This window comes from Haemorhous mexicanus, chromosome 26 (assembly GCF_027477595.1).
Source record: "Haemorhous mexicanus isolate bHaeMex1 chromosome 26, bHaeMex1.pri, whole genome shotgun sequence".
Lineage (NCBI taxonomy): Eukaryota > Metazoa > Chordata > Aves > Passeriformes > Fringillidae > Haemorhous > Haemorhous mexicanus.
This window is the reverse complement of record NC_082366.1, coordinates 4,389,038-4,413,997: the sequence shown is the minus strand read 5'-3', so window position 1 is coordinate 4,413,997 and position 24,960 is coordinate 4,389,038. Positions and strand designations below refer to the sequence as shown.

General features: G+C 39.8%; 1 protein-coding gene across 1 annotated transcript in view; it reads left to right on the top strand.

The window, feature by feature from the left end:
* The first annotated feature begins 3,437 nt into the window (after positions 1–3,437).
* The window catches only part of SPAG16 (sperm associated antigen 16), a 328,751-nt gene continuing 307,228 nt past the window's right edge, over positions 3,438–24,960 (top strand). The window contains exons 1-9 of the mRNA XM_059868228.1: positions 3,438–3,495; positions 6,192–6,238; positions 6,672–6,770; positions 8,948–9,075; positions 12,378–12,515; positions 16,144–16,251; positions 17,484–17,601; positions 18,413–18,482; positions 23,320–23,468. Coding sequence (XP_059724211.1) covers positions 3,450–3,495; positions 6,192–6,238; positions 6,672–6,770; positions 8,948–9,075; positions 12,378–12,515; positions 16,144–16,251; positions 17,484–17,601; positions 18,413–18,482; positions 23,320–23,468 — 903 coding nt within the window. The 5' untranslated portion in view covers positions 3,438–3,449. The remainder of the gene's footprint in view (positions 3,496–6,191; positions 6,239–6,671; positions 6,771–8,947; positions 9,076–12,377; positions 12,516–16,143; positions 16,252–17,483; positions 17,602–18,412; positions 18,483–23,319; positions 23,469–24,960) is intronic.

Here is a 24,960-nt window from a genome sequence, read left to right as displayed (position 1 = left end):
AAAAAAAATCATCTGGGCTTGGTTTTTTAGGTTTAAATTATTTGTGAATCATATGAGCACCAAGACAGGAGCAAGGAAAAAAGCAGGAGTGCCCAGCAGGAGGTAGAGTACAATGTTGATTGATTTAAGCTTTCGTGGGATCATATTTATTAGAAATCCTACTCTGTTTTTTGGAAGCACCCTATTCTGTTACATTTAAAGCTCAGCAAGGTTACTATGGCTTTGCAAATGTGACCTTTATAAAAATGACCTGGCATTACAGCTATTATTACACTGTAGTTACACTCCTTTTGGCAATCCCAACATTTTTAGATGAAATTTCTGTTAAAGTAGCAGTCTGTCTCTTTTTGAGACTGTGTTTGTACTAATCAATTTCTCAAATCTCCTTCCTTTATTGGAAGTACCTTTGGCATACAACATTACAGCAGGAATAGAAAGCCCTGCTTTGCTCAAGTTGGGAAAGTGATTGTGCTTCCACAGCATGGCCAATGTGCTGATGCTTCTCAAGAACAGACATTTCACTGGATACAATATTTGTGTCCATTGGAAACCTGCCTGTCCCTTCCTTCCCTGTAGAAACTTTTATGGGAACTCTGTAAAATGAACACACACAAAACATGGGGATATATAATTTCCCACTGCCTCTTACCTACCTGCAATACTCTGTGCCTGTAATGCCCGCAGCTGACAAAACTTTCCTTGTAAGCTTTTTTCCCATTTCAGAGTCTGTGTTACAAATATCCTTGATGTGATTCTTGGGATAAGCCTTAGCCAAATTCTGCATGTTACTCTGTTGTTGTACAAGCAGCTGCCAGATGGCAATACAGAGAAAATACATTTAACGTCAGTCACCTCTCTGGAAGCCAGATGGCACAGCAGAAGTTGGAACAAGATGTTTGCCAACTCATTCTGGCTCCCAGCTGTGGTCCCCTGCTCCACCATGACCGTGTGGACAATGGCCCTCTGACTGTCATGGTGATAGTGCTGTTAGAGCCACGCTTTGTGCTCGTTCAGAAACCTGAATTGCTGACATTGCCTCGTCCTTCCTCCCCGAAAGCTGCGCTGAAGAACAATTAGAAATGGGTGTGTGAAAGTCAGTGGGGCAGATAATTCTTTGTTGGCTGCTTGTCTGCTGTGATGAAGTGCACATAGCGAACCTTTTGGATGTGTTCCTGCAGGGGAGGGAAAGCCACTGAAAGTAGCTCATGTGGTTGTTCTGTTTTTTTAACTCAACCTGTCAAAATTGTAACTGGTTTGATTGTTGAATTCAGCAGGAGGGGATATTTTGCTCTGAATGCAAGGAGAGTCTCTCAGTCTTTCAGGTAGTGATATAAAGGTAAGAGTACCTGGCCCTTAGGCACTGGGAGCACAGGCAATGCTTCTGGAGCATTCCAGTTTGTCCAGTTCTCATAAATAACCTCTTTCAAATCCTCTACCTTGTCTGGCTGATCTATCAGGCAGATCTGGTGGAGGTACACTCCTCATCCTTTGCTCTGTGAGAAAAGCAAACAGCCTGCCTAATGAAATGCTCAAGCTACAGCAGATGCTGCTCCATGTCTTTCTCACGAGAAGTTATGGGATACAGTAACAGCACTGGTTGCTGCCATTTGGGAGATCCTCTTTCAAATCCTCTACCTTGTCTGGGTGATCTATCAGGCGGATCTGGTGGAGGTACACTCCTCAGTCTTTGCTCTGTGAGAAAAGCAAACAGCCTGCCTAATGAAATGCTCAAGCTACAGCAGATGCTGCTTCCATGTCTTTCTCACGAGAAGTTATGGGATACAGTAACAGCACTGGTTCCTGCCATTTGGGAGATGATAATCATTTATAACCCAGACTGTTATGAGGCTATAAACCGGGGTGAATTGGGTGCTTGGAATTCAGCTTAGCAATAATCAAATACAAAGTATTTATGGCAGGTGGCTCTGAACGAGGTAGAGAGAAACTAGTTGGCTTGTTATGCCTTTTGAAGGAAAATGTCAGTATGATGAGGCCATTTATATAGTCACAGTGGGGTGACATAAAGAGTTTAGAAGTTGCCAGCCAAACATTGTTTTCAAACACAGCTTTAAATCTTTGGGAAATAACAATCTTTGACCAACTGACTTTTATTTAAAAGTAATCAAATAAACTCTATGGGTCCTTTACAATACTGGCAAACGTCCATGTATGATGGAATTGGTTATTTTTTTTCTTCAACTTTTTTTCATAGCAAGTGCACTGACTATATCTGACTTCTGAAAATGGGAGCCATAGGATGTCCTGAACTAGCTGCTGTCTGCTGTCTGAATGGAGAATACAACTTTAAAAAAAAAAAAACCCTTTGGTTCTTAAAATCCTTCTGGATACTTGAAAATCAGTTGGATTTGCTAAAAAAAAATTACTCTTTGCTTTTAGTTATGACTTATTTTTTGTGAACTCTCTGTATTACTAGGTATTATAGAATCCCAAAATGGTTTAGGTTGGAAGAGACCTTAAAGCTCATGCAATCCCACCCCTTCCCTGGACAGGGATGTCTTTCACTATCCCAGGTTGTTCCAAGCCCTGTCCAGCCTGGTCTTGGACACTTCCAAGGATGGGGCAGCCACAGCTTCTGTGGGCTCCCTGTGCCAGGATCTCATCACTCTCACAGGGAGCAATTTATTCCTAACATCTGACCTAGATCTACTCTCTTTATATGGTTCTATCTTTGCACAGCTTTCCTTACCAAATCCATTACCCACTGACATTGATCTTTAACAATGCCTTAAATAAACCAAGAAGACTGAGATCCTTTTGTCCGCCACTATTAATTGTTTTCTAATCATAATCTTCCCTGAAGCACCTTTCTGAGCCCTTTTTAAGTTTTCATCACTCTTCTTCAGTGGATACCATACATTTCCAACTCCTAGGAGCCGTGACACATGTTCTCGACAAACATATGTTGCTCTCCCAAACTTTTTCCTGGGAAAACTCCTGCTTTTAATAGTGAAAATAGAATCTCAGGAGAGTTTGGGTCCTGAAGGGACTTAAGCAATTCAGTCCCACAGGACTTAGCTCAGCTTCCAGCTACAAAAAATGTTCCATCTGCGGAAGAAATTATTCCTCCCTTAGGAGTTTGAAGCGGTTTTCCCCCTCATTTTCTGCTGTTTTTCCTTCCACTTGAGGAAGGTCGGTGTGTGTCTGCCGCAAGTGCCCGCCCTGAGGGGACGCCCTGAGGGGAAGCCCTGAGGGGAAGCCCTGAGGGGACGCCCTGGAAGCCTCGGGAGACTCCTCGCCCTCACAGCCCGCTCCTCACAGCGCCGCTCCCACACGGGCGAGGAGCTTCGCCTGGAGTTACCAGCGCTGAATTACATTAAAGCGAATTGATTTAAACGAAATTCATTTAAATTCAATTAAACCCCGGTCTCTTCCCGCCGCGGCGCGGGCGCCTCTCCTCGCGAGAGGTCGCCCCCGGCAACGCCGCGGCCATGGCGGAGGAGGCGAAGGTCTCCGAGGCGGCCTACAGCCTGCAGAGTATCCTTCTTCCTCCCCAGCCTTTCCCCCTCCATCCTCATCCTCCTGCTCCCTTGGGGGTGCCGGTTCCCCGCCTCAGGGCTCCGTCCCCTCAGCGCTCCTCCCGCCTCAGCCGGGCCGGCCCCTGCACCTGCTGGGGCGGGGGGGAGTTGGGTGGAGCGAGGGCAGCGTTTGGAGAGTGACGGGGGAAAAGTCAAAAATCCTCCCGGCTTTTTTGGTTCTTTTTGTGGGTTGTTGCTCCTGGAGCGTGAAAAGCGGCTGAAGCCTGTCCAGAGAAGGGCAGCGGAGCTGGGGAATGGGCTGGAGCACCGGGAGCGGCTGAGGGAGCGGGGAAAGGAGGCTCAGGGGGGCCCTGGTGGCTCTGCACAGCTCCCTGACAGGAGGGGACAGCCGGGGGGTCGGGCTGTGCCCCCAGGGACAAGGGGGAAAACGGCCTCACTCCATGCCAGGGGTTGTTCAGGTACCGGGAAAAATTTCTTCCTTTAACGGGTGGCCCAGGAAGCGGTGGCCACAGCATCCCTGAAGTGTTAAACAGCCCCCTGTGGATATGGCACTTGGGGACATGGTTTAGCGGTGAACGTGGTGCTATGTTAGCAGTTTGGTCTCAGAGGTCTTCTATAACACATGCAATTCTATGAGTACGTCGATTTTGGCCCTGAAGAGGCAGCGGGGGCTTGCTCACTGTAAGGTGGTGTTTGCTTTCCTGGCTGAAGGTCGGGGCTCCTGAATGCCTCTTGGAAAAGTGGGGGAATTGAATCCTCCAGTGGCTGAGCAGGAGTTAAAATCCCGGCATGAAAGGCTCTTGTCACCTCTCCTGTGTTAGCTATTGAGCACTAAATGCAAAATCCCTATGGAGGGAGAACAGGGTTTGTTATTAAGACTCCCAGTCCCAATGTGCTGCTGGAATAAGTTGCTCCTTTAATTTCCCACTGCAGAATAACTGCTGGGATATTCATGGTTTGTACTGAGGTTGTGGTACATAACCTCGACATAACTTTCCTGTGGCTTTTACAGCAAAAAACCTCATTCAGTTCTTTCCACATTTTAGCTGTAGCAAATTATTTTGGAAGCTTATGGCTTTTAAATGTGTAATTTTTTGGTCCCATGACCCAAATTCTGCTTTTGTCCCTAGGCCAGATGAGCTGCACCTGTTCTCTTTTCTAGCTGTGAGCTGCAAATCAAGAGGCTTTAATGCTTTTAGAGGCTAAACAATCATACTTTAGACCCTACCATACCTTAGGTTTTCATGCCTTACTAGAATTAAGTTGTAAGCTAATATAAAGCCCATTCTAAAAGGTGGAAGAGGGTCTTTTTGCAGCTTGTGCCTCAATTTCTACCTTACTGAATCTGCACAGCTGTTTTCAGCATGGTGTGCTTAAAAAAGCACTGCCTCAGCAGATTTAACACTGTGGAGAAATACAGTCATTTTAAAAATTATTTTCTTTGTTTTATAGTGCACCTAGCTATGATTTTTTGGAAGGAAAAAAAAAAAAAAGGAGGAGAACCCCAGGATTTTTAAGTAATATTTTAGTGTGGGCAAATTGTTTGCAGTGACACATTACTTTAGACCATAGTGGATCACAAGGACAGTCAGGTCAATAGAAAATTGAGGAAAAAAAATCCCCAGTTTTTGAAAGTTTATTACTTATCAGGGGGTTATGGTGTTCAGCTGTTAGCCTTCCAGATGGATACAATTTATCTGAGTTTTCCTGGTGCTGTGATGCTGCAGTCTTGAATGCAGATGATACTTGTACCTATGTTTTGTGCTTTTACATTTATACTGTGAAAATTGGAAAAAGGCCTGTTCTTAGGAGAATAACTCAGATTTGGGCAACACAGCGCAAAGCTGGAAAATCATGTTGGTTTTTTTTCTTGTTTTCTGTGTTTGAAGTACTGAATTGCCAGTTTTTCTTTTCTTTGGAAGTTAATTCCTGGTTTATTTACATGGGTCACTTGTAGGCTAACTGATTTCCTAGGGAAGCTGTCAACAGCATCTGCTAAAAACATTTCATTATTCTTTCATGGGCTGTGAGGCTAGTGGATGAAAAGATGTTTATTTGGCTTTTATTTTAGACTGTTTGTAGTTATGTTTAATCAGAAGTTTGACTCTAAAGCCTTTCAAGGAACTGTAGATAATTTCCAAATGAATTTTTGAGTTTTGAAAGTTCCTCATCTTTTTATTGTAACTGTCTTGTGATTATTAAGGCATTTGCATCAGCTCTTTTAAGTGGCCTTGTGGTGTTCAGGGTTTGACCTCAGGTGTTGCTGTTTGAACTCACATATCTGAATTTGATAAAAAATGGTATTTTCTGAGAGTGTGAAGCAATTTCTGCTTAGAAGGCTGTGGAAATTCTAGTGCAAAAAGACCCCTCTCAAAACTGATGATTGGCTGAGAGCACAACTGAGCTGCTGTTTTATTTTGGAAATGTGCTTGGCTTCTGAGATCTGATGAGTCAATTTTTACTGGTGTTCAAACCTGCTGGAAAAACTCAAACCTAAATTCTGTCTCTGTGCATGGAACTGGGCTTTCTTTCACCTTGAGGCTGAAGGAAACCTTGGAAGTTGAAAATCTTGTGTTGAGAAGAACAAGGGGGGGGTGGTGATAGCAGATTTATAGATGGTTATTTTATGATTTTTTTTTTCAAGTTGGAACTCCTCACATGCACCAGCTATTCTAGACTTAACTAAACCTGCAGAGATTACCATAACAGATGACTCCAAAGATGATTATCAGTATGAAGAGGTAACTTACTAAAGTGATAATCTTCTGATTTATTTTGGTAGAGTGTTCATATTTTCTTTTTATTTCATCAGTCACATATACATCCTGGGAGAAATGACACAAATCTCCTTTTATGAAGTGATGAAAGAGAGCATATCTGTTTTTCAAGAAGAGCTTCAGTGTTAGTTGAATTGTTGTGTATTACCTTTATTTGACCAAGAAATACTTTTTTAAAGGTATAAGAATTTCTATTTAGATAAAACATCTCTTTAGATATTTCAGCTTATTTATAAAAATTATTTCACTAATAGGATTTCTATTTACATATGGCAAAATGGGGTTTTAATGAGGAGGGGATTATTTTCAGCAGTTGTGATGGGAGTGGGAGCAGCTTTATTGTGAAAGAAAGATGGATAAAATGGGTTGATATCAAACTTTACATAATTCCATTTAGGTTTCAGCAGATGATGACTTCAGTCTTCCTGAAGATGATGAGGATCTGTCCAAAGCTTTGCAGACTATTGAAGAGCAGACTGAAGATGCCAAACTTATGGTAAGAGCTTCCCAAACAATCTAAGAGTCTTTAATTCAGTTGACATTAGTGGCTTGAAATTTACACACAATAGTTTATACTAATCATGAAATATTTGTGTGGCACAGATTGTCTCTTATTTTCTTACAAGCTTTTGGTTAATATAAATTATGTAATAACCATACCCTGGATGATAATTTTAAGTGCTTGTGTGTATTTACTGCTTAACTTGCCTTTTCCTTGTGTATGTAATCCCATATTAAAGTTCAATGCTAGGTGCTCATGTCAGTGATCATCCAAAAATATTAAAAACTGGATATTTTCCAAGGAAACTGAAGCAAGTGGTTGGCCTAATATCACTCCCAAAGTCTGGGAAAGTGCTGGGAGTTCAGTTCTGGTTTCCTGAGGTCCTGTTGTAATTCTGTGCCTGTTTGACTGAATTCATTTCTCCCTGTGTGGTTCCCTGCTCGAGCTTTGCTTTCTGAAATGGTGCTCAGTGCTGGGATCTCGCTAATAAATTCTCTTCTGCACGGATGAAATGAATTCCTATCAAATTTCCATTGATTAAGGGAATCAAGCTGTGTCACTTCTTCCAAAGCCTGGCTTTATAGATGTCTTTGGAAAACTACAAGCAACAATATTACACATTTGCCTCACTTGGAGTAAAGAAAGAAGCAAGCCAAGGGATGCAGCTGCATGTCTGCCCATGTACTCTTTGCTTCTTGTATTACCACAGTTAGAAAATAGACTTGCCTGATGTACTGGAGCTGTAGTAATGAAAATATGCTAAATATTACATTGCACTTGGCATATTGTACTAGTCATAAGGCAGTGTTACATGGCTTCCATCAGACATGTACAATCTTTCCTTGTTATATTAGGTAGGTTGGTTGGATTGAACACAACATTTTCTGTGTTATACAAAATGGCCAAGAGATTTTCCAGTGTTTTTATTTTATCAAGAGAAATGCCTTTATCTCCAGGTAATTTATGCACTCACGGTAAGAGAGCTGCCACTAAGGGCATGAATAAGCCATAAATGAATGGAGTTATCAGAAATCCCTGGCCTTACAGATTCTTTTAGAAATGGTGGAGGAAATGATTTGCAGTCATGGCCTTTAGCATCTCTTGATAAATCTCTCAGTGGGGTTTTCTCAGTTTTGTGGTATTTTTTGTAATCTCTCACCAAGATGCATGTGGAGTGCTGTAAAGCAGCTCCATTCTGGCACTGTGCCCACGTGGAGTTCCCAAAAGCCAAGACCCTCATATTCAGGTATGTCAAGTCACTGCAATCCCTTTGATACCTGAGTGAAATAAGGCCATCCCTTTGGCTGCTGAGTTGTGGCAGTCTCTCTCATCTCGTCTTTAAATGCTTTTTGTGGGGGAGTAGTCTCAGACTGGATCACATTTTCCTTTTTTTCCATACCTCCTTGCATGTTGAATTCTCTCTGGGAGAGAAACACTAAGCTGTGTGCTGAGTGGGGTTGGGTGAAGGGAAGAGATTTGCATCACATCAGAAAGCTGTGAAAGGGTTTGTTTAAATGTTTCTCTGTAGTAGGACTGCTGTGCTCTGTGTTGGCTCTGCTTTTGGCAATGTGCTTGCCCCACGAGCTGACCCGCTCTGCAGAGCTGTCTGTCTGGGTGGCTCTGGGGGAGCTGCACATGAAGCCCTGGTGCACCCTCTCCCTGCTGCTAACACTTGTAGCTGTGCTGTCTGGCAGCTTCCTGCAGTGCATGTTGAGAGGAAAAGGACCCTTGATCTTTGTGGGAATTATTCCTAAGGGATCAGGGGATGGAGAGGAGGTTCTGTCTGTCCCTCCATTGCATGCACCATTCCAGAAAGCACGCAAGCCATTCTGCTGGCACCTTGGACAGCTACATTCTTCATTACATAAAGATGACTTTTACTCTGGTCAGTGACAACAACAACATCAACAGTTTTAATACTTTCAAGGGTCTGCCAGATGATGCCAGGTTTGGAATACCTGCTTAAATAAGGGGGGAATTGAGTTACTTCTTATAACCTTTCTCAAACCATGCCATTAGAAGGATCACTGATTCCAGTTCTGATCTGTAAAGACAGGAAGAACATTCAGGTGTACTCCAGTAAATCTGTGACTTTAGATGACTTCAGAAATAGAGAGTATGATCAGGACGCTTCTCTTTTAAGTTTACCAGTTATCAAAATTTAATTTCAGGAATTTCTGTCAGTTCTGAATTCTGAGAAATTGATATCAGACCTACCTCAAGCAATGGATGACTTCTTCTGCAATTTCCTGGTCAGATTGGGAATGTCTAGAACCCTTGACTGCTTCCAGACTGAATGGTAAAATAATTTAAGTGTCCATGTTGCTTTGGGAATTAGATGGTCAGGATTCAAATGTTTTTTGGTATTTCAGGACATTTTTTCAGAAAATTCTCCTGAGTATAAGTCCTTCTTAAATATGTCATGTTTTAACAAACAAATGTATTCCTGGTGAGAATGAAGAACCCTGGTTTAAGTAGAATAATCATAATATTTATTAATTGGTAATTTTTGGTACAGCAGTTAACGAATATGAATGTTTTTTATTTTTGCAGGTTTAGTTTATACAGTAATCAGAAGAATAATAAACTCTTGAGCTTTTGTAGATTGCAGGGATTTTGTCCATACTTTATACAAAAGTTTAAAGGTGCAACTTTGTTTAAATACACCCCTCACTTCATACATCCTGCAGAATGTATACTTTCTTTACTGTTGATTAAAAATTACATGTTTGGAATGCTGCAAAGCTTTGGAGAAGAGCTGAATTAGTTTGGAGCAAAAGATGACACTTGTCATCAAGTTCTGTTGAAATGCATGAAGTTACAGACTTGCTTTGAACCAGCAGGGAACACCTCTCTTTGATTAACCTTGTTCTCAGTTTCAAACATGAGAAGTTCAGAGGGGTTTTTTTAGTAAAGTCATTTGAAATTGTGTAATTTGAGAACTAGAAAAAAGTTAGAAACATCTTATTTTTTCATACAAAAGCATTGAAGCTTTTAAATTTTCTTAGAAGTATTCTCAGGTGTGCGATCTGTGCTCTGGAATTTGCAAGGCTCTGGTCAAAATTTTTTCATACAAAAGCATTGAAGCTTTTAAATTTTCTTAGAAATATTCTCAGGTGTGCAATCTGTGCTCTGGAATTTGCAAGGCTCTGGTCTTACTCATCAATCAGGCATTGCCTTTGGAATTAATCATGATCTGCTTTTTGATGGCATAATGGTGGACTGAAATGATTCCTTGGAGAAGGAGCACGATACTCCTGTGTTCTTTCTCAACAAAAGAACTGATAGGAGTGGCTGATATTAAATTTGTAGTCTAATAGTTTTTATGCTAAAAGATAATTAATATTAGGCAGATATAAATAGTGACCTTTTTATGAAACTTACGGCTTCCTTTGAAGCACTTAGAGTCTGAATTTATATCAATGGCAAAATTCAAATTGCTTTTTAACAGAAAGTGCAGGATTTAACAGGCTCTATCTTGTAAATTCTTAGCTGTACATATATTTTTTCTCTATAAGTAATACTTTTAATTTCAGTAGCTTTACAAATGAGCTCAGCATGTCAGTGTCTAATCTTACTGTATAGAGACTTGCTGCATTAATACCTTATTTCAAAATGTTTCATGTTGGTTTGAAATGGATAATTTACAATATTAATGAAAGTGAGAGCAGATTAGTGTACTCGGGTTCCTCATTATGTATTGGGACGACACTCATGCTCTCATGCTGTGGTGATCAAGTACTAATGGAATTTAAAATGAGAAATTAATTAATGTAGAGAAAATTTATCAAAAGGCTGCCTTTGAAATTATTGTCTGTCTGAGATCTAAAGGTCACTTAAATTGGATCAAATTGTCTGTGTTTATTTTGGAGTTTGGGAAAACAGCATTATTCTACCCAGCTGTATAAAAATGCTGTGATTTGATTATGGTTTATTTTATGCCAAAACTCTTACTTTTCAATGAAGTAATGAATTATTTTATAACAAGTGTAGTGATTTTTTTTTAAATTATGTAGGCTGTTTTGCACATAAACTTTTTCTTCCCATTATACTTCAAGGAACTTTACAATTAAATTATTTTTTGAATACTTAATTTTCCATTCAATTTTCCATTCATTGGTTATACAAGACTTGACAGGACTTCTGTTGTTTATTGAAGTTACTGGATTGACAGCTTTTAACTCTGAAGTGCAGAGGCTGATCAGCTGTGAATTCCTGCATCTGCCAGTCTCTCCCTCCTAATCCTGAGAGCCCAGGTCATCCTGAGCTATCAGTTTATTGCAGAGCCTCTGTGCAGCTTGATTCCTTTGAAATCCAGTTTCTAGGAATTATAATGTAAAGTATAAAGCAATAATCTATTATTTTCAGTCAGTCTGCAATGAGCTTTGGTGACAAAATCATAGTTAACCATCTGTTCCTCAGGTTTCCAGATTCTTGGTTAATTTTTAATAGTGATTTAAGAATTATACCTTAGTATAATTCTGAAAAGCTTAGTAAAATACCTGTGTGTGCATGGAACTAATTTAATTTCCATGTGCAATGAAAGAAGTGAGAAGAGCAGTGTTTGGCAGTCAGCTCAGTATGGAGGAGGTCTGTGAGATTTACAGGACCAGGCTGATGAAAGATAATGAGATTTCTCGGTGCTGTTTGGTGGGTGGTTTTCCATTTCTGCTGCATGCACAAAAACATTCACTTCCAGCCCTGTTCTTACCCAAGGGAGGAGTGAATTTATTGGTATTAATTGTGTTTCATGTCAATTGTCTGTCAGAATTTTGAGCTCTGCTGGAGTTGAGGTGCATCAGTTATCCATGTTTGATCAGTCTTTGTGCAGATACTTGGTTGTTTTCATGAAGTGTAGCTAGGGCATTCAGTGGAGAAATATTTCCAGCAAGTGAAGGAGCACAACTCTAGACAGAGTTGTGAATTTCTGCCATGAGGCTGCCCTTATCTGCAATATTTCTGATAGGAATTGTACCAGTGCATCAGTCACTGTTTGGAGGAAAGAAAAAAACCCCTAAGCTTCTTTCTTAGTGTTAAAGGCTATTCCTACAGTAATTTACTTAAGAAAATAAAGTGATGATAGAATGAATTTTACTCTGGACATATTCAGATGAATTTCTCAAAAACCTTTCATCTGCTGGTGGTGAATGTGACAGCTTAATTCAGAGGGATGAGCATTCCAAGAAGCATCCTCAGAATGCAAGTATGTAGCTGGCTGTAGGAAGTCATTTGGACAGAGATACTAACATTCACCTTAGTTTTTTGGGAGGATGTTAAGTAATGGTTGCTTTTTTTTAGAAATGCTTTTTGTTTCAGCAGTGTGATTATTGATGAATGATATTGGTGATTATAAAAATCTTACTAAACACTATCTCCTATACCTGGATATAAGCAGCAGATCTGAAATCTGAAGAAAGTAATCACCAATATCATTCATCAATAATCATGCTGCTGAAACAAAAAGCTTTTCTGAGTGCTTTAAGATGGTAAATATTGCTGTGATTCTAGTTTAGGTAAATGGTAGCACGAGAAGGAAACCATGAGTGAGGTGAGGAAATGGGAACATGCAATAAAATAAATAAAAGAAATCTTTTCTCCCAGGTATGAGCTGATAGAGAGAGGTGAGTTAAGAGCTGATGAGGCTGGGCTGGTTCCTGACGTGTACACTCGCAATGAGCAACTCGAGACTGAGAATCTGAGCCTGAGGAAAGATCTGGAAAACTACAGACACAGTGTCAAGTATGTTATTGGATTTAATTGAAACTTTTATATGTGGTAGTAGAGGGCCAGGTAAAGTAAACCCAAAAACTTAGTGAAAAGTAGTAAGTTCCTGTTTGCTATTCTGGCTACACAGACTTTTGCTTCTAGGTGACATTTATAATTCAAGTTTTTCTGAGTTCTGTTAGAAATGTAAATCTTAATTTCTTTTATTTGTATTTACTAGGCCAAAAATAATTTTCAGTATCCAGTAATCATAACAAATTACTACAGAGAATCAGGAGAGCCTAATAGGTAGAACTAAAAAATAAATTGTTATGTGCATTTTGTATTACAGTACTATAAATTACAGCTACCACAAACCTTCAGCATAGGGAAAAAATCACTATACATTTATTCTTCATTTTTTTAATTACAAAAAATCTATCACTCTGGGCCTGGTGGTAATGGTGTGTCAGTGTAAATTACCATCATTGATTATACTGTGTGTACATGGTAGTAGTTTATTCTACAAGTCTGCAGTACTTCAGTCAAGAGAATTAAAATACTTAGGCTACAAAATGGAGAGATGTAGTAATGAGCCCTATGCCACATGGCCTTTTCTGGGGAATGGTGTGTTTGCACTTGTGTGCTCATTGAGGATGCACTCTGAGATCTAATGACTCACTTCAGGTTTGCCAGTGTGTGCTTTCAAAACATGGAACTGTAAAGTTTAATTCCATCTTTTTGATTTTCCTCAGGATTGCTCAAGTTGCTAATTTTCATTTAGGTTGTTTCTTTCTATGAAAAAAAACAAAATTATTCAGATGTTAAATAGTCATTGCTGCTCAATTAAATTATTTTCTGATTGTAATGATTTATTACATTTTAAATTAAGGAATTAATTGGCCACAGTCAAGTAGTTTAATAAACAGTGGCAACAATCAAGTCAGATATGTGTAGTCTAAATATAATAATGCATGAGGAGACAGACCATAGAGAAAACATTTCCTTTTTTAATCTGCAGCTTCTTTGGACGATGGGTACTCAAAGACTGTGTCTCATTTGAGTGGGGGAGAGTAAGAAGCAGTCATGCAGAGTAAAAGAAGGAAGGACAAAATGTGGCCCTCATGAAACTTATCCTTGACAGTAGTAAATTCAGTGGGCTTTATTTTCTTTTTTTCCCCACCTTTTTTCTCTCTTCCTCCCCCTCTTCACCCCTCCTATGTAGCAGAATGTGCTGTAACAAAATAACCTGAGTGGATTATGACATGTTAAGAGTTTTCCTGGGTTTGTTGTATTGCTACATGATTATTTAACAATATAAAGCTCAAACTCATTTCACTACAGTCTGAATGAACTGGGTTTTTTTCCCACAAGAATATCTTGTTACTCCATAGGGTGCCAGAAAAGTTTTTACAGCAGCTGTCTGGTTAAAAGGCTTAAAGATGACATGATAATGTGCAACCAGGAGCAAGCAGGAGAGGGAAAGGAGTGCTGGTATATTGGGTAGCTACAGGCTCCCTGCTAGATAAAATCCCAACACTCAGGTTCAATCCACAAACTGAAACTGGGCCCTGCTTTTTCTCCTTCTGGTGTTTGCTGGAACCTAAAGCAGCAACACTCTGGTGGCAAACAAATGGGTCACATCACTGGTTTGGTGTTGCAGAGAGGGCCCTGAGATTCAGGGCAGTTCTGTGACACAGATTCTGTGGGAGCACATCTGTTCCCTGGTGTTTCCTCTTACACCCTGCAGGTGTTCTGCATGTGCCTTGTGAAAACACTGCTGAAACCAGACCCCCCCTTTGTCCACTTGCAGGGGGAGCTTTATGTCCATGGGCTGTCAGCTGTTACTGGATGCAGTATAGGCAGGTTGTCCTGGATTGTCATTTCCAAACCAAGACCCAGGTTGCTCTGTGCCACCAGTACTCTGTCACTACTTCCCTTTCCAGCCTTTCATTTCAAATAGCTTTCAAAGATCCCACTGATGCTAAAATTCAGCATTTGTGACATTCATGTCATATACATTGTTTTGAATAATCTATGAATTTAACCAGTACTGCTTCTGAAATAATTGAAAAGTGTGAAATTGAGCATTTTGGCTGTACTGGGCTACAGTGTTCTTTTATGCCTTTTGGATTGATAATTAATGATCAACCCTGATCATAATACTGTGTACTAAATCCAGTTAGTGTAGTGACTGCTAACAGCATTCTTTCTTGTTCATACATTCAGTAACTTGAGTCACTCCTTTGCTGTGGTAAAGTAAATATTCCAGCAGGAGCCAGAATTACCTGGAGGACAACGTGGCTTTTCAGGTTTTCAGAGAGAATGACTCAGAAAGCAGAATGCCTGAGAGCACGGGAGAAATGCTGGTTGGACTGGTTAGAAACCAAGGATTTGTGAGCAAGGGAAATCCTGTATTTTACTCTGTGGATTACTCAGAAAGCACTGATTGAGAGCTGCAGTGCTGTGACATGTATTTGAGGAAAGCTTTTAATTACATTGGTATTTCTGAGCTCGGTGCTCTTGATGGCCATCTTGCAGAAAAGAGATGTTATTTGGGACTTAGGCAGTATGGGGGCCCAGGATAAATGACTGTAAACCAATTACCTCCTGCTTTAATGTTGTTTAGCAATTGGTGGAAGGCATTTAGTGTCTAGAAGCTAACTGTAATTGTATTTTGGGTGTTTTAATACAGTATTTACATGATTGCTTGCAAGCAGGGGGGCAAATTGAGTAGATTGCAGGCTGTTGGTTAGATTTCACTGTGGTGTTTCATTATTTAAAGAGAAAATTATAGTTAGCTTCATTTCCTCTGTATCATAAGCATGTATTTTTTATAGCTTGTGCAATGTCTGAAGGCATCTTGATCTCTCTGCCTACATTAAAAGAAATAAATATCAGCATAATCCTTTTACTCCAAAACTAAGCATAGTTATTACCTTATGGTTTAGATACACTTCTAATCTTTATTTAAAAATTGTTTCGAAAAATGACCATTCTGTGGTGACAGAAAGCAAAACTAAATTTACATTGGTTTGCCATGTGACACTAGTTATAGGGTACCTCAAATGTGCTCCCTTTCTTTTATCTTGATTTGCTAAGGGGTGTTATCTGTCTTTTTGCTGCCTGCTCTCACACCCAAGGAACACCTGGGGACAGGTTACAAACATGATTGAAGAGAGCCTAAAACAGTTGTGGCCCAGCTTTTTCCAGAAGACTCTCCAAATCAATCTGCAAGGCAACAATACAAATGTGATGTAAATATTTTTTTAAATGAGTATTTTCAGGATCTTTTCAGTATTATCAATACACTTTAGTATAGAATTTTAAACAAGAGGATTGTTTTCTGTACCTCCACGAGACTCCTTGTGATTAACATGAAGTTGACCTCAACTCTGAGATTTATAATGTCAGAATCTTTATGGATTCTGTGTGCAGGATCTGAGGGAAATGGAAGAGTACCCATGGATTTGAGCCTCAGCTGGCACCTAAAAGACCACAAAAATACACATTCTCCAGCACAGGTTGTACTACCAAGATCCTCCAGCTTAGCTACAGTAGACCTGTGCAGATCTGAAAATTAATTCCATATGTAGTCAGCATACCTTGATGCAGTTCAGAGGAGACTGACACTGCTGCCCTGCATTTCTGTTTTTACACACAGTAAAGTAGAAGAGGCTCTCCTAAAGATGGAGAAAGAACGAGACTTCCATCGAATGCATCATAAGCGAGTGCTCCAGGAGAAAAACAGGCTGGCTTGTGACTTGAAAAGGTACAAAATGATTTTAGTTGCTATACATGTATGATTAACTAGAATGTTTTGAATTGTTGCCTGTTCATGAGATAACCCTAAGGAATCTGAAGTGAGTCTAGCTGCATTTTGGTATGTTTGGTAAGCAGCAGCTCCATGTGACCATCGTGCCACAAAGATCAAAGAATTTCCAATGATTTAGTTTTGGTGGATTTTCTCTGATGCAATATGCATTAATGAATACATAGTATTTCTAATAGTTGGAAACAAAAATGAGTTGTTTTTTTTATCCAGATCTTTTGCCATAAATAGGTAGTGTTTTCTGGTTTTGCCCGTTTTAGGGGTAACTGATATCACACCAAGTTCAGAACCTTTGCATTCCTGATTCTCATAGCTGGCATCTTCTGTCATCTTGAACTTTCAGTAAGAAACTTGCTATGTTGCTTTGGTTGCAAATAAGCCCAAACCAGTCCATTGCTACTGAGTTATAATGATTTAATTTCTAAATAGGAACTGAATTTAGAATCTTTTCATTGCATGTGTTTTAAAATAACACTGGGGAGAGGATTACACCTGCAGCTCCAGTCCATTCCCTGAGTTCTGGTGTTCTTATCCATCAGTGCCTGTAATAGCAGCTCTGTGTTCTACATCCCCACCCTTGGAATGCATGCATGATGCAAGGGAGCAAACTCTGCACTGATTTCTCCTCTGTGACTCAGCATTTTGCAGGATGCAGTGCTTCTGGAGCTGGTGGTGTCACATATTTCTTGTCTGAATCTTAGTCTGGCTGAAGAATTAAAGTGCATAAGTATTCACAGTGTAATGTAGTGAAGAAAGAAATCAGAATTGTATTATGACTGGGTTGTCCAGATGAGGATCTTATTTGGTAGTCAGATAACAGCTGTAGTTCTCTTTCTTCCATTGAAATACAATCCATCTGTAAGGAAACAAATTAGCCAAAATTAATGTGCACTATGTGTATGAAGGATTAACAAAAGGACAAAATTGGATGGGTTGTTTTAAGATGTGACCAAACAAGCTGTGAATCCTCTTATTCATTCATCAATTTTTTTTTTTCTCCTTTGTTGTGGTATTGCAGTTGGTTAGTTACATACTAAACAGCTTTGCTGTCTCCTCTGTGTTGACCTTTTGGTAATTTTACTCGTTTGTTTGGGGAGGGGAAAAGTTATGCAGATATAAATTTCTGATTGAACTCATCTGTGAGGAATAATTTGTCTCCCTCCTGCTCACAGGCTGAAGGCACATTATGCATCCTATGAACCAATGCTGAAGCAGATGTCAGAAAAATACCAGAATTCACTGACACAGAAAATGTTAACCAGTTTGGAGAGGGACAAAGCAATGGGGAAGGTAAAAATGTAGTGAATACCACTTGCACTGCTGTAAGGAAGCTTCTGGTTTTTACTTTGCTAAATATACAGGATATTTCTGGTAGAGTTTAGGCAGTATTCTGAAGCAGAGTATTTTATGAGTTTCCTGATTTGGTGAAATATCAGCAGTGGAAGTATGTGAAACATGGTGCCACAGAGTCATGGATGTCTGTGTGTCCTTGCTCAGTGCAGCTCTCCATGGGCCAGCAGTGTGCAGCAGGTGGGATATTCCTGTGATATTCACACACATTCCCATGCTTCCATCTATGCCTTTGGAAGTAGCTGATTTTAACTTCTTTCATGACTGTTTATTATTTTATTATTTTCCTAAATATACCCAGGAGTGACCTGCTAGTTTAGAAAAAAATACATGAAGAGGTCAGAGACAGTTTTTCTGTCTTGAGTGGAATATTGAAACATTATTTTTTCTTCTCCAATCTTACCTGATGTATACAAGATACTCTGCCCCTTTGACAGGAAAACTGTCTCTGATCTCTTCATGTATTTTTTCCTAAACTCAGAAATAAAAGAAGTTGAAATAAGCTCCTTCCAAAGGCTTAGATGGAAGCATGGGAATGTGTGTGAATGTCACACCTGCCTGTTGCTCTGGGTCTTTCCAAAATCTTGAATTAGGAGTTATGTTCATAACTTAGAGATAATAATCAAGAGCTAAAAATTATAGATGGAATTGATGAAGTACACTAGCATGAATTCTGTGTGTTGTGAAGAGACACTTCAAAAGTAATGTTTTCACATTTCTTCCTCTTGTTCTTTCCTCTTTTTAAACTTAGGTTACAGGTTTGCAGGCTGCGTTAGAAAGTTTGGAGTACGGATATGCTAAGCAGAGCTCTGAGGCCAAAGGTAAAATATTCCCATCACCAGGCTCAGACTGGTTATGGTTTGTTTTTATTTTTGGTTGATGTGATGCATCTCAAAATATGGTGTAACAGTAAATCCAGAATACTTGCAGTACGTTTTATCAGCTGACCTGGTGTCTGAGCAGCAGTTTTATCATTTGGATATTTTATTCTGAAGTGTATTCACTAAAGAGAGTGAGACTGCTGGAGGCAATATGGAATATATGAGTAACTTGGAAGGACTTTGTCCTAGAAATCTAATTTGTGACTGATTTTGCTACTGTATCTGCTGATATTCCCTTTTTTGTGTGTGTGCATGTGTTCTTTCCCAGCTCACCCTTCAGAAAGTATCCATTGTGGTCTGGAAACATTTTGAAAATCCTGCTATTATGAAATCCAGACTCTCATTCTTACAGAAGATTGCTAAGATGATAGAATACCTGCTGTAATAGTATCTGTATGGTACCACACTACTTCCCTGTGTAATTTTTACATTATTTTTTCTAACTCCATCAGGAAAACCCAAGCATCTCTGCTTTCCTAAGTAAATGAGGCTCATGCTATCACATTCTATGACAGCATCAATCCCACTAATAATTTTGAACCTATTTTTCAATTGCAGCTACATTGGATAGTAAGATAAGTTTCAAAGAAAACTGGTTGCCTAAATTCTCTTGAAAATAAGTGGGATGGTGCAAAAGGGATGTGGTGAGCTCCATCCTCTGACAGCACAGTATTCACATGTGAAGGGGATGTGGCACCTGCCTTAGTCATGAGCAGAACTCCCATCAGGAGAATTGTTTACTTGAAATTAAAGAACCCTACAAATACTAAACAACTACCAGGTGAAGAATATGTTCCAATTATGGCAACTTCAGTATCTGTTTGTTTTGTGGTTTGGGGGTTTTTTGGTTGGGTTCCCCCTATGTGTTAAAGCCTAAACTTCCTTTGGCACTTGTGATACACCCCTGGTGAAAAGCCTTTGAGTCACCCCAGCCTTTAACAATCAAACTTCATTAGTTCCCATATTCATGGAATTACTGCCATTGTGTCAAGTTCCTCTAGAAAACACAAGGCTGAGAAAAAGAATAGTAGGCACATAAATTTATTTGTTTTTTTTTTTTTTTTTTTTTTTTGGTGTTTGTAGTTGAGTGAAGAGCTAGGAAGCATGGCCTTCATTTCCTATTAATATATACTCTGGCTTGAGGATTTGTAGTGTGGGATTTTCCCCATGCTCATGTTTTACAGTGTGGATGGATCTGTCTCCTTTTCATATTAAACATAATTTCATTTGTTGTTGGATTCTAAAATCACTCTCTGGATGTTCAGTCTTATTTATTCTCCAGAAATCTTGAGAGCACTTTGTAATACCAAGAAGTGACAAGCAAGGGAGCCATTTGATAAATAATTATATAAAAAATCCCTTGTCAGTCTCCAACACAAATTAAGCTCATCAGCCACCCACATGCTTCTACAAGTCTTAATTTGCTTCATACCTTGGGTATCATAAATTAATCAGTATTTCAATTCATTTTGTTTCAGTGCCTTGTCCTCTAATACTACATAATTTTTATTGCCCTCTGTAGGTCATACTCATGTCTCAGTGGGTAATATTGTCTCTTTAAAATATTTTCTGCTGCCTCTTGAAAGGTGATCATATTCTTACTTGTGAGAGAGCATAACCCTGAGAAATGTGGATTTCTTGTGGATACTGGAGAAATGTTTGCTTAATTTTTCTCAAAATTCAGATTGCTGTTGGAGTTGGAAATCTGAGCTGCAAGGAGACTTCCAGCTGCACTTTTCAGGCTGCTGGGCTGACTGCTGTGCATTGGGGTGCTTGAGTTGGAGGACAGTGCACACCCAGAGGGGCAGATGATCCTTGGCCAAGCTGAGCTGCCCCTCCTGGCAGGTGTCTGCTTTCCCTGCAGTGCAGAGCCTGGGGGAAGGAGGAGGGCTCTGTCCAGCAGCAGGGGATTGCCCTCCACTGCTCCTCAGGCTGCATTTGTCCCACAGCCTGGCTTGGCTGGGACACACCTGGAATGCTGGCTTGGCTAGAGGGCACTGAGAGTGCCTTTGAATTCGTTTTGGATTTGCTGAACCGTGAGGTTCTGCACATCTGCTCCAAGAAAGCAGGAGAGGAACTTTTTACAAGGGCAGCTAGTGGCAGGACAAGGGGGAATGGCTTCATGCTGAGAGATAGCAGGTTTAAATTAGGTATTAGGAAGAAATTCTTCCCTGTGAGGGTGGTGAGGCACAGGGTGCCCAGAGAAGCTGTGGCTGCCCCATCCCTGGGAATGTCCAAGGCCAGGCTGGACAGGGCTTGGAGGAATCTGGGATGGTGGAAGGTGTCCCAGCCCATGGCAGAGGGGTGGAAGTGGATGAGCTTTAAGGCACCTTGCAACCCAAACCATTCAGTGATTGTGGGCTTGGTTTTAGTTTGGGGCTGCTTTTTTTTCTCTCTGAGTCATATAGTGCAGAATAAAGAACAAAGGGGAACTTCTTATTATTCACAGTAAGTCTGCATTGTAAATTTCTATCTGGCAGCTAGGTAGAAAAAATTAACAGTACTTAATTTTAGGGCAACTATTCTTGACTTTATTGCTCAGGCATTTGATGTGGGAGCTTTCATCCTGCTGCATTTCAAGCAATTGAAGATAGCATCCACAATACAGAGCATGTAATTTATTTACTAGCAGTTTTTGCTGTCTCACTGTCAGGCTGCTATTCAGCTTTGTGCAGAAATCCTTTAAGAGAAGAACATCCAATAATTTTTAAGACACCTAAAGAAACCTAATTCTTGCCTTGCTTGTTTCAAATTGATATGAAGGACATGTGGTAGTTGGAGAGGAACTAGTTAGCAATTATTTTTAGGACTTTGTCATCCCATGGGCTGGTTCTCTCTCTGATACCCACTCAGAAATCAGCTCTGAAAAAACCTGTACTTTGAGTTCAGATTACTTTTTAAAAAGTAATGGATTTTTTTTTCTTTTAAAGGAGATTTGCATTAAAAACTGGTTGTGTTTTAAATCTGGTCCTTCCTGATACGGTAGCAAGATCATACATAGAGGAAGTAATTATCAAAGTGAGAGAGCAGGTATTTTATTCAGGATATTGCTGTATACTTACAGTGCTTGCACTCTTCCTTACAGATCAAAACAGTGTGAAGTGCTGCTCTGAAAAAAACCCCTTTTGCCTGCAGGGGTTTAGCAGTGTTGACTGTGGCTGGCTTATAAACCTAAGTGAGCACTGCTCTGGCAGCTGGTTCTAAACATGTCCTAAAACTGCTCCTTGCTCTTCTTGTATTTTCTAAAAACAACAGCTGCTTATTTATTACCCAATTATATTCAGAAGTTGAACTCAATGAGTTTCTTTACTCATGGTTGAATTAACTCGTTGCTAAGACTGTTAACTGTGCTTTTCCTTTCCTTGATCTGATGCAATTGCAGTTAGAAGGTCATGCAAAAAGAAATTTAAAATTAGCCTGGTTGTGCCCATTCCATGTGCAATGCAATTAGAATAGAAAATCTTTGAACCTAAGCTGCTGACATCTAAGTGCAACAGTTCTTTGGAACTCATTCTTTCTTTTTTTCATAGTTACTGACTTTTAAAGCTCCAGAACTGTCAGAACACTGTTGCTTTGTAGGTATGAGTATCTCAAAAGGACCTGCAAACCAAATCCTCTGTGAGCAGCATGGTAGTGGATAGCAGTTACTAAGAGAGTAGAAGGTTTTAGACTTACCAACCAATTTTGCTGTTTACTTTTTCTCAGAGAAAGTTATTATTCAGGATATCTGTGACAGTAGCTTCAACTTTTAAAACACTGAGACTACAGGAATACTGAAGTTTTTTTAATCCAGGCATAGTTCTCTCCACCATTTCCAGTTGTACTCAGGTTGGGTATACAGGAAGGTTTTGTGTTGTTTGCTCTGATTTTTTTGCTTCAAGGGTGGAGGGAGCATTTGTTTTTTGGTTTTTTTTCCCTCTGCTTTAAGCCATCAGATTTGCATTTTGGTGTAAAGGTCTTAATAAAACCATTTTACAAGAGCAATCATTTAGAAATGTGTAATGTGAAGTACATTTATTTCAGTCTGGATTTTAAATGTGTTCTTTCAATCAGAGATTTTTTTCCAAAGAACTGAGGGATGTAAATGCCCAAATCCTGTTGGAAATCATTACCATGTCCACATGTACATCCAACAGAGCACTGCTCCAAGATACAGGTACCCCAAAGGGCTGTGTTTGGATTTGTGGGAGCTGCCAATGCAAAGGCTCTCAGAGAGCAGTGTCCTTTCTGCCAGGTCATGGCAGATGCCTTGTGCTGAACTCTTCATCCCATCCCTTCCAACCTTTGATGGTTTAAAGCTGTGTTATCTGCTGAGGATGCATTGCTGAGTTACCTGTTCATCAGGAATTCCTTGTTTGAAAGGTGGGCTGGCAGAAAGTGCAGGGAAACAAGAAGAATTGTGGGCTGGAAATCAGAATATTGCATTGGTGGTGGATAGTGGCTAGGATGCAGTGAGCTGATGTTTGCTGTGGCTCTGAGGGATGTCAAAGAATGCATCCATTTTCCTGTGACTCCCTTTGTACTGCAAGATTATTGCATTTTTGGGGCCAAGTCGAGGCTACCCTTTAGATCAGATGAAATAATTTGTGGAGCAGAGATAAACCTAGCCCTGGAATACTTTATATGGATGGCACAGTAACCTGAACATCTGCTTATTTCAAGTGGTGTTTCTTTGAGAATTTCACATGTCTGACTAATATTAAGGAGATTGCTTTTTATTTACTCTTCTGGAAGCTTTCTGATGATATTTTTTTTTCTTGGTTTTATTTTATATCAGGCTGTGAGTGTACAGGGAAGAAAGAGTTTGAAGGTCCCACCCAGAAAGCTCTTCGGGAAGCCAGGCAGAAAAAATTCCTGGTTGTTGCAAGCTCTCCCTGTGATCCAGATGAAGAGGCAGAGAAGAAGATGGGCAAGAGAGATCTAAAGGTACTGTGTTCTTTCCAGCTGTAAGAATCAGTCCTCTTTACACAGGTGAAAGACACCTGTCCAATGTGATTAAAAGAAGTCCTGCTTAGCTGGAGTAAATAGGACAGGTAGGTAACAAGTTTAGGGTTTTTTTAATCCAAGTTTCTATCACAATTAAATTTTCAGGGAATTACAGGAACTCTGATTAATTGAAGCTAGCAGTCTACATTTTGAGAATCCAGTCCTAGTAGAGGAGGAGCACTGGCTCTAAAGGCTTCTTGCTCTGTTGTGTTTCTCTTGTAGCTTGAGAAATCCTGATGTGTTCCATAATGCTTGTAAATTTTTCCAGCATTTCATTCTGTTCCAGCTGGGACTAAAATATCTGCAAGACTAAGGACAAAAAACTGGTAATTTCCTAATAGTCAGAGCTTCTAAATCTGAGTATGCCAGATGTGAGTTACTGCTTCAGTTTGGAGGTTGTGCAAAATCAAAATTAATTCCTGATTGAATATTTTTTTTATTATGGGAAAGAATTTTTCCTTTATTCCTATCGTTTTATTTATTGAGGTTGCATTTTGGGAATACATAACAATGCTTTTTATTTTTCCAAATTAGGGTAAACATTGTAATATCTAAAATTTCAGAAGCTCCCAAAACTGTTACATAGCTCTATTTTTGTTTGAGAACTACAGTTAGAGTTTAAACTGTGAGGAAAAAAGCTTTAGTGGATGATGATATAGTCAGAAGCAACCTCAGTCTTTCCCTGTCTCCACACAAATATGTCCATGGTAATTAATTTTTGCAGGTTTCTGTCTGGCTTTGCAGGAGCATTTCATCTGTTTCATGTTGGCAGTGCACCTCTCTACAGACAAAAATACTATTTTAGTTCTGTTTTCATTCTTTTTTCTGCTCCCAAACCCTCAAATAAAAAAAATCTGTCTGTACCTCTTCTGTTGCTTACTGAAACATTTTTCACCATGTATAACAAATATTTCTCCATACTGTCCCCACACCTGTTAGTATCTGAGGCATGTGCCAGTCAGTCCATCTCCACCCTCCCTGATTTTCATGCAGTGGTGGAAAACTCCCATGCTAGACCCTTAGAGGAACCTCCTCTCTTCATTCTGACTTGTGAACAGATACAATTTCATAATCCAAGGAGAAATCATTTTTGTGTTTCTGTTTCTACTGAAGTCATCAGGATTTTTATGGAAAACTTCAGCAGAGTTATGCTTCACCCCCAAAATAAAAACTCTGCACAGGTAGTGTGCCTGTCTGGCTCTTGTTCTTTGAAATTCATGAGCTCAGTTAGTTGACTGGTTCTGGCAAGCATCTGTGTTTTTACAGATCTTATGTTTCCCAGAGGAGTCCCACCAGAGGCCCTGATGTCTTTATTTAATCAATGGATTAGAAAACTGGGCTGGTTCCAGAATTAAGGCATCAGAAAATATGGGCATGTTTGAGTTTTCCATGGCTAAGCAATAGTCTAAAACTTCAGGTGTGAGATCAGCAT